General features: G+C 46.4%; 1 protein-coding gene across 7 annotated transcripts in view; it reads right to left on the bottom strand.

Moving 5' to 3' along the window:
* Positions 1–2,200: 2,200 nt before the first annotated feature.
* The window catches only part of Kif9 (kinesin family member 9), a 46,013-nt gene continuing 38,545 nt past the window's right edge, over positions 2,201–9,668 (bottom strand). For all 7 annotated transcript variants that reach the window (XM_040739523.1, XM_040739519.1, XM_040739520.1 and 4 more), the window contains 4 exons: positions 9,038–9,214; positions 8,654–8,769; positions 5,783–5,887; positions 2,201–2,492 (listed from right to left, as the gene is read on the bottom strand). In XM_040739523.1, the coding sequence (XP_040595457.1) occupies positions 2,442–2,492; positions 5,783–5,887; positions 8,654–8,769; positions 9,038–9,214 (449 nt within the window). In that variant the 3' untranslated portion in view covers positions 2,201–2,441. The remainder of the gene's footprint in view (positions 2,493–5,782; positions 5,888–8,653; positions 8,770–9,037; positions 9,215–9,668) is intronic.

Below are 9,668 nucleotides of genomic sequence, written 5' to 3'. Positions count from 1 at the left end.
GCTTGGTAAAGAGATGGGAAAATGTATTTAGGCAGGTGAACACCAGTTGATCCCCTGAGCACATTCTCCAAAATTATTTGTAAATTTTTCCCTTCCAGTGCTACAAATTAAATCCAGTGTCTTCTATATGTTGGGTACCCTAGTTAGCTTTGTCAACTTGACTTAGCCTAGAGTTACCTGAGAGGAAAACCTGTGAGGAGCTACTAGTTAGTGGAGGATGGTCTAGATCACTGTGAGCAGTGCATACCTAGGAAGCTGGTCCAGGGCTATATAAGAAAACTAGCATAATTTCGGCTCTGATTGCCCTAAATGATGGATTGTGCCCTGGAAGTGTAAGCTACTTCCTCTTCTAAACCACTTTTGGTCCAAGGTTTTTTTTTTTATCACAGCAACAGAATGAAGCTAAACCAGCAAGCAAGCAGCCCCTATCACAGCCAATATAAACTTTGAGCTAATGTCTTGACTAATATACAAATGAATATATATTGACTTTTAGAACACTTAAGCAATTAGATGTGTTCTAAGATAACACTGGCTGGTACCTTTTTTCACAAATGGCATTTTTTTTTTCTATGCACTCAGGTCAGGGTTATGACTCCCTAAGGCTCTGGGAAAAAAGGTCATTCCCCAGTTGAGTCCATTGTTGAACTGGAACTGAGTGGGGGGCTACTTCCATCCACTTCCTCCTTTCCTACCTCTCTACCTAACCCTTTCCCTCAAGTAAGGATTGTCTCTCATGAGCAGGAAGCCCACTGTTGAGGACTTGTTGGGTGCCCAGCAGACTCTCAGGATCTGCTTGTCTCTGGCCCCACTGCTGAGATTAACACTCATGCAGCCATGTTTCTTATGCATATACAGGGGATTCAAACTTGGGTCCTCATGCTTGCAGAGCCATGTCCTCTGTTCCAGCTCACATATATCTTCCCCATATAAAGCTACCCGAGGGCCTGAAGTTACCTCTGAGGTGTGGTCTGAACTATTTTCTCTCACTGCTTCCTTTGACAGGGCTTCCATGTAATTCCATTGTAGGCCTCTATCATCCTGAGCATTCAAGGGTATCAGATAGAGGATTGCTGTCATTCCATATTCAAGGTCAAAGCCTTGGCCCACAACATCAGGAAGAAAGACTACCTGGAAGTCCAGAAACATCTCACTCAGCAGAAATTGCATTTCTCAGCCCCCAAGGCACAGTGGTCAGCTGGGAAGCCCCCAGAGGGTCTGTGTTTGTCCAGAGCAAAGCAGAGTTTTTTCCCTGTGGTACCATCACCAAGGAAACAAGTCCCACAGCCTGAGGACTTGACTCAAGACGTAATGTTTCCTCTTCCCTGCTCAATCATGCTGGTGTAATTCCTGTTCCTGTCCAGGGCGACCTGGTTGCCTTCACTTGTGTTTATCTGTAGTCACACACTGAGAAGGAGACGGAAGGAGGCAAGGCAGAGAAGCAGCAACACCTATTCCATGTGTGTGCTCCGTGTGTGCTCCGTGTGTGCTCCATGTGTGTGCTTGGTTGGAAGGGGGTAGTATCTAAGGTCAGACACTCTTGGGCACAGGGATCCAGCTCTGCCTCTCCCTTTTGTAGGTCACTAACTATACCTGATCCTCTTCTGGTTTCCAAGGAAGAAGGATGGGTTGAGAGAACTTAGACTCCTTGGGAACTGTAAGAAATATTCTCAGACTAAGCTCAATCTCAGGATGTCCACTGAAGAGAGGACAGAGGCTGACAGGAGGAGCCTGGATTACTGTTTTGATTTCCTACTCAAGGCTCAAGTGGCTTTTAGTTTTTATTTTTTGCTTGAGATGGGGTTTCATATAGTCCACAGTGACCCTGAACTAGATATGTGTCTGAGGGTTACTCTGGAATCCTGATCCTTCTGTCACCACCACCCAAGTGCTGGGATTACAGGCCTGTCCTGCCATGCCTAACTACAATATTTGCTATTCTTTTTTATTTTTGGTAGTGTTGGATATGGAAGAGTTTCATGAATGCTAGTATTGTACCAATGAGCTACACTCCCAATCCTCCTACCATCTTGTGTGTGTGTGTGTGTGTGTGTGTGTGTGTGTGTGTGTGTGTGTGTGTGTGTGTGTTGCTAGGAACCAAATCCCAGGTGTCATGCTTGTTAGGCAAACATCAGACTGGGATTTAGCCACAACCAGATGTCCTTTCAGACAGGAAATAAAACAGTATTTGGGATAGTACTTTAAACTAGAAAGTAATTTTATCTTGATTTTATACATAGTAGCAAATTAAAATCAAAAGTATTTCTGTGGAGACAAGCAAGGATATCCTTTGGAGGATGTTCATACTAGCAGACAGGCAATTGTGTGTTCTCTGGGTTTGGTCCCAGCTTGCAGCAGAGTGAGTGGCTGGAGCTCTGAGCGTAGTTTAGCAGCTTCCTTAGAACAGACTAGAGTTGCTGGTCTTCAAGCTACTGATGAGACTATTTTCTGTGTGACTGCTGGAAACCCACCATGGTTTTCATATAATTGTGCTAGAAGACAAAGATCAAGAAAAGGGAACTTGTTCAGGAGGTGCGGTCTCAACAAGGAGTCACAAACTCTCTCACGTTCACTTCATCATTATTCCTGCAAACATCACACTCTCTGAATAGCACAAATTCTATGAGCAGTAACATTCCATTCAAACACTTTCTTTCAATTAAAGTGTGTCAAACTGGTTTGAAATGGTTTGGCAGTTATGTTTAAAAGGAGACATGTACTGAACATAGTGGTGCATGCTTTTTTTTTTTTTTTTTTTTTGGTTTTTCAAGACAAGGTTTCTCTGTATTGTTTTAGAGACTGTCCTGGAACTTACTCTGTAGATCAGGCTGGCCTCGAACTCACAGAGATCCACCTGCCTCTGCCTCCCGAGTGCTGGGATTAAAGGTGTGTGCCACCAACGCCCGGCAGTGCATGCCTTTAATCGCAGCATTTGAGAGATAGGTGGATCTCTGTGAGCTTTGGTCTACATAGTGAGTTCCAGGTCAACAGAGATACATAGTAAAACCCTGTCTTGAAAAAGAAAAAAAAAAAAGAGGCATGTATGACCTATTAAAACCTGACTGGGAATGGATTAAAAAAAGAAAAGATGTTATAGTTAGGATATTAAGGCATCCCCCAACAGGCTCCTGTATTTGAAAGCTTAGTCTCCACTGGTAGATCTGATTCATTGAGTCATTGAGAGGTAATTGGAAAGTAAGGGCTCTGGCCTGATAAATGGATTTATCCAATAGAGTCATAGCCTGATAACATTACTGACAGGTGGTGCCCTGAAAGGTCTATCATGTCCTGGCCCACCCCTGTTCCCGGCTTGAGCACCTTGAGACAAGCAGCTAGCTCTCCACATGCTCTTCTGAGGCCATCTTGTTCCCATTTACACAACAGAACCCAGCATGATCTGAAACTGAGGTAAAATAAACCTTCCTTCTTCATTTTCCCTTTGTTTCTGTTTGTTTCTAGACAGGGACTCTGGAAATGCACACTTGCCTTGAACCTCCTGTGCAAACAAGTGTGATTTTGAGCCTCTGATCCTCCTGCCTCCAGCACCCAAGAGGCATGTGTCACCAGCTTTGTTTCATCCTTCCTACTTCTAAGCTCTTTCTCTCAGGCATTTACCATGGCAACAGAAACAAACACAGGAGAGAAGAGGACTCAGCCTCTAGAGGTGGGCCTGTTCCTATTGCAGTCCCTCGTTCTGTAGCTGTAGTGCTCACAGATTCTACTCTTCCTTTTTAGATTTAAAGTCTGTCCTTTTAATGCACTGCTAGGCTCCTTGAGAGCAGGTAGGAAAGGCTGTCATTAAAGCAGTGGGCAGGAAAGGAGCAAATGTTAAGGCTAGCTTGGACTATGTTCCCGAGGTAAGAGGTCAAACCTGCAGTGCCAGCACTAAGCTGGAATTCTTGTTTTCTTTCTCAGTATAGCCAGTATAGTCTCAGTATAGCCCAACGTGGCCTGGAACTCAAGCTACTCCCACCTCAGCACCCCCCCCGCAAATGCTGAGCATAGGATTTGACATAACGCCTGGTTCAAGATGGAACTGTTCCTCTCTATGGTCCTTGGCACTGAACCCAGAGCCTTATACAGGTCAGGCAGATGCTCTGTTTCTCAGCTACATCCCTAGCATTCAAGCTAGAATTCCTTTTGTTTGTTTGGTTGTTTGGTTGGTTGGTTGGTTTTCCAGACAGGGTTTCTCTGTGTAGCTTTGGAGGCTGTCCTGGAACTTGCTTTGTAGACCGGGCTGGCCTCGAACTCACAGAGATCCGTCTACGTCTGCCTCCCATCAAGATGGAATTCTTGAAGGGTATAAATGATCCTGGTTTGATAATATGCATGGTAACTACAAAAAGCAAATGCAGACAGTATAGTAGTGAAAGCCTAAAATCCCAACACTTAGGAGACAGGAGCAGGAGTTTCAAGGCAACCCTCTGTACATAGAAAGTTCAAGGCATGCCTGCACTACATAAAACCTTGTTTCAAAGAACAACAACAAAACAACAACAAAAAAAAAACCAGTTCATGATGGCTCATGCATTTTTTTGTTTTTTGTTTGTTTGGTTTTTGTTTTTCAAGACAGGGTTTCTCTATGTAGCTTTGGAGCCTAAGGATAGGCTCTGTAGACCAGGCTGGCCTTGCACTCACAGAGATTCACCTGCCTCTGCCTCCTAAGTGCTGGGATTAAAGGCATGCGCCACCACCACCTGGCTGGCTCATGCATTTTTTTTTTTTTTGGTTTTTCGAGACAGGGTTTCTCTGTACCTTTGGAGGCTGTCCTGGAACCTGGCTCATGCATTTAATCCCAGCACTTGGGAGGCAGAGGCAAGTGGAGTCCAGCCTGATCTACAGCATGAAATAATTTTAATTTATGTATTTTGCAGTCCTTAAGTCCAATCAAATATAAGCTTGTAACTTAAAATATATATTTTGGACTAGAGAGAGAGCTCAGAGGTTAAGAGCACTGATTGCTCTTCCAAAGGACCCAAGTTCAATTCATATCACCCATAGGGTGACTCATAACCATCTCCAGTTCTGGGGAATCCTACACCCTCTTCTGGCCTCTGCAGGTACCAAACATCCAAATGGCACACAGACATATGTGCCAGCAAAACACCTATACACAAAAGTAAAGTTTTTAAAATGCAAGTATGCAAACACATATACATACTATAGAGCATTCTCACAATGAAAGAGACTAAGAAAAATATGAAGAAGTTCTAAGGGAGTATGGTGGCACACATCTGTAATCTCATCTTTTGGAAAGTAGATATAAGAGGATCAGGAGTTCAAGGTTATCCTTGGCTACCTGGCAAGTTTGAGACCAGCCTGGGAAACATGACTCCCTGTCTCAAACAAACCATGCAACAACAAAGCCCACCTGAGCACAGGAGGCTGCACAGAGACTCTGGAGAATCAGAGGCTCCACGTGGGACTCACAGTGTCTAGTTCCACCTCAGCTACATGTGGTCCTCTGTCCTCTGCCATTTGTGCAGGATGGCTGGCCCTTCCCCACAGGCAGTGATCTCAGAGGATTTCTTTCCTAGACTGTTATGGGCTGTGAGCCACCATACATGGCTGAGTTATGACCCAAATTCCAAGGTCCCAGCCTTGTTCCAGTCTAGAGCCAGTAGAAGACACCTATAGACTAAGGGTGACACTCAATCTCCCTAGGCAGGTACCATCACCCCCACCCAACCTGTGCCTCCTCAATAGGCTTGGCGATTCCGGGTGTCCTAGTAATAAAGTCTTTGGGGCCCCTACCCTCACAGACATGAACATCCTAAGTTACCTTCTGTTCCGTCTTGACTTTGGCATTGTAGAAGGAGATGGAATCAGGACCCTCAGGTAGTACAGTCTGCTGCAGTTGGCTGAACCTGTCCTGATCATCTTCTCCCTGGGAGAGGCCCAATCCAGCACAATATCTCAGCCTGACATCATCAGGATAAACCCAGGCAGGGCATGTACTGAGCATCAGGACAGTCCCTTGCTGGGTTTGTAAACCCACCCAGACCACGTGTAGCCTGTCAGGGTCCTCACAGACCCCTCTGTAAAGGCCACCTAGACACTACAGAAAGTTGGCAGTAATAAAAGGTTATTCCTTTGTCTACCACTCTCTATGTAGAGGTTCGAAGGAAAATGACCCCCAAAAGGAGTGGCAGTATTAGGAGGTGTGGTCTTGTTAGAGTAGGTGTGGCCTTGCTGGAGGAAGTGTGTCACTTTGAGGCCTCCTATCCTCAAGCTACCCATAGTGAGACAGTTCACTTCCTGTTGTCTGTGGATCCATATGTAGAACTCCAGCACCATGTCTGACTGTGGGCCACCATGTCCCATCATGATAATAATGGACTAAACCTCTGAAACTGTAAGCAAGCCCAAATTTAATGTTTTCCTTTATAGGAGTTGCCGTGGTCATAGTGTCTGTTCACAGCAATAAAAACCCTTACTAAGGCCAGGCATTGGTGGCGCATGCCTTTAATCCCAGCACTTAGGAGGCAGAGGCAGGTGGATCTCTGTGAGTTCAAGGCCAGCCTGGTCTAGAAGAGCTAGTTCCAGAACAGGCTCCAAAACAATATGGAGAAACCCTATCTTGAAAAACAAACAAACAAAAAAAAAAAACCCTAACTAAGACACATACTCTCGCTGTCTCTCTTTTCAAAGATTTATTTATGTGTATAGGTGCTTTTGGCAGCATGTACATCTGTACATCAGAAGGAAGAATTGGAATTCATCAGACTACAATTACAGATAGTTGTAAGTCACCATGTGGGTGCTGGGAATTGAACTCAAGATCTGAAAGAGCAGACAGTGATCTGAATCACTGAGCCATCGCTCCAGCCCCTACATATCTCTCTTTAAGATTGTGCTGGTTCGTTTTTTTTGTCAATTTGACACAAGCCTAGACATGTCTGGGAAGAAAGATGCTCACTTAAGGAATGTGCAATATCAACTGGCCTTTAGGCCAGTCTGCACATTTTCTTGGTTATTGATTGATGTAGGAGGACCCAGCCCATGGCAGGCAGTGCCACCCCTGGAAAGGCAGTCCCAGGTTGTCTAAGAAAGCAGACTGAGGAGCTGGGGAGATGGCTCAATGGTTAGGAGCACTGGCTGCTCTTCCAGAGGACCCAGGTTTAACTCTCATCCATTTACATAGTGGCTTACAACTGTACAAACTCCAATTCCATGGGATCCAGCACTTTCTTCTGAACTCTGAGCACCAGGCACACAGGAAGTGCACATACATACATGCAGGCAAGAAAAACGGATGAGGAGCAAGGCATGGGAAACAATCTATTATGCATCATCCTCCATTCTCTGCTTCAGTTCCTGTCTCTAGGTTCCTGCCCTGACTTCCCTTCATGATGTAGCTTACAGCTTTGTAAACTAAAATAAATCCTCTCCTCCCCCCAAAGTTACTTTGGAAACCTAACTAAGATAGGGTGTTTTTTAATTTAAATTTAAATTAGAAACAAGGCTGCTTCACATGTCAATTCCAGATCCCTCTCCCTTTCCCTCCCCTCCTCCCACACCCTCCCACCAACCCCCCAATATCCCCTCATTTTCCCAGGGAGGGTAAGACCCTCCATGGGGGTGTCCATAGTCTGTCATTTCATCCAGGGCAGGGCTTAGACCCTCCTAAGATAGGGTTTTTTATTTTTGATTTATGTGTTTATGTCTATGCTGCTACAACACATGTTGCCTGCAAAGGCCAGAATAGGGCATTGGAACTGGAGCTGGAGTTAGACAGTTGTGAGCTGCCTGACATGGGTGCTGAGAACCAAAGTCAGGTCCTCCCGAAAGGCAAGCTCCATCCTGGAACTTGTTGTGTAGACCAGGCTGGCCTTGGAACTCACAGAGATCTGTCTGCTTCTGTGTCTTGAGTGCTGGGATTAAAGGCGTGTGCCACCAACGCCAGGCTCAGCAAGTACTCTTAACTGAGCCATCTGTTGTCATCCAGGCAAATCTGGCCCTTCCCCTTGGGGATCTAGCAAAGCACATCACCCCACTGCACATGACAGGCATATGTACCCTGTCCCTTTAAGAGAAAACTCCACCCACTTCTGTCCCCTTCCCCTCCTCTTCCTTTTCTTCTCTCTCTCTTTCTCTCTCCTCTCTCTCTCTCTCTCTCTCTCTCTCTCTCTCTCTCTCTCTCTCTCTCTCTCTCTCTCTCTCTCTCTCCCCCCCCCCCTTTCGTTTTTCCACTCCTTTCCCTTTCCTTTCCGCCAATAAAAAAAACTTCCCACTGAACTGGGCATTGGTGGTACATGCCTTTAATCCCAGCACTCAGGACAGAGAAGCAAGTCGGATCTCTGGGAGTTTTAGGCCAGCCTGGTCTGCAGAATGAGTTCCGGGATAGGCTCCAAAACAATATAGAGAAACCATGTCTCGAAGAAAACAAAAAACCTTCTCACTGAAGCTCTGTCTGCCTGGTATTTGCCTCTTGCCCGCCATGGAGTCTGCCAAGGTCCCCTTGTGCTGTATTATAACTCCATCTCTCTAGCCCTGTTCTTCACCTTTCAGTAACTTTGGAATTCACATCCGCCTCCCTTCCTGGGCACTGGCAGCATTAGACATCAATCCACGGAAGAGTCAGAAGTACCCACATCACTGCTACTGTCCCTGCGCTCAACTCTCATCACCCCCACACCCTGGCGCTGCTCACCAGAGACACAATCCTGTTGACAGGCACCATGCCTGGCCGGATACTGCTGCCTATCTTCAGTGCTGCCTGAATGTCCTCTGGGATGACAAATGACTCATTGTACCAGATGTCAAATTCTACAAGAGTCAGAGAGAGAGCACTGAGGTGTGAGAGCCTACAGGGAAGCAGGCAAAGGCTCCCACAGGCTCACCTCCATTCACTTCCCGCTCGGGCAGCTCCTCTCTTCTCACCCCATCTCCAGCCTCCCTAGCCCTGGAAACCACACACCCAAAGCCCCTGACTAACCCTGGCCCTGCAGGTCAGAGAGCTTCAGAACTGACCCTTGGCCTTGCCTGAGGCCTCCCTTGACCTCAAGGAGTCTGCCAGCCTTCCCAACCGCAATACCCATGAGCAGGCGATGGCGGCACTCATCCACCAGGCGCTGGCAGTACTGGATCTCAGCTCTGAGGTCCCGCAGGTCTTGGTACTCATTTCGGTACTGCTTCTTCAGGTCTTTGAGCTTCAGGATCAGCAGAAATTCCTCCTCATCGATGATCATCAGGCCTTTGTTCTCATACTCGCCTGCAGGGTGATGGGAGAGGTCAGGGAATAAGGCAGCAGTCATTCAGGGTAGGGGAAGGATGGTGTTCCAAAAGCAAGGCAATGCTGACAGAGGTGTGGGTGGCTGTGGCAAGGAGTGGGCAAAGTAGAAGAAGGCTAGGCCCTGACAGCACACCTACAGGTAGAGGCCGATTGGCTGGTATTATAGAACAAACAGGAGGGATTCTGGGCAGAGGAGAGGGTAGGGGCCATGTAGCGTACTTATTTTGATCTTGTCCCATCAGCCAAAGATATTCACCCTTTAAAGACTTTTTTTGTTTGGTTTTGTTTTGTTTTTTTGAGACAGGGTTTCTCTGTATTTCTTTGGAGCCTGTCCCGAAGCTCACTCTGTAGATCAGGCTGGCTTCGAACTCACAGAGATCCACCTGCCTCTACCTCCAGAGTGCTGGGATTAAAGGCGTGTGCTACCAATGCC

The sequence above is a fragment of the Mesocricetus auratus genome, unplaced genomic scaffold (genome assembly GCF_017639785.1).
Source record: "Mesocricetus auratus isolate SY011 unplaced genomic scaffold, BCM_Maur_2.0 Super-Scaffold_100691, whole genome shotgun sequence".
Lineage (NCBI taxonomy): Eukaryota > Metazoa > Chordata > Mammalia > Rodentia > Cricetidae > Mesocricetus > Mesocricetus auratus.
This window is presented reverse-complemented; position numbering and strand designations above follow the sequence as displayed.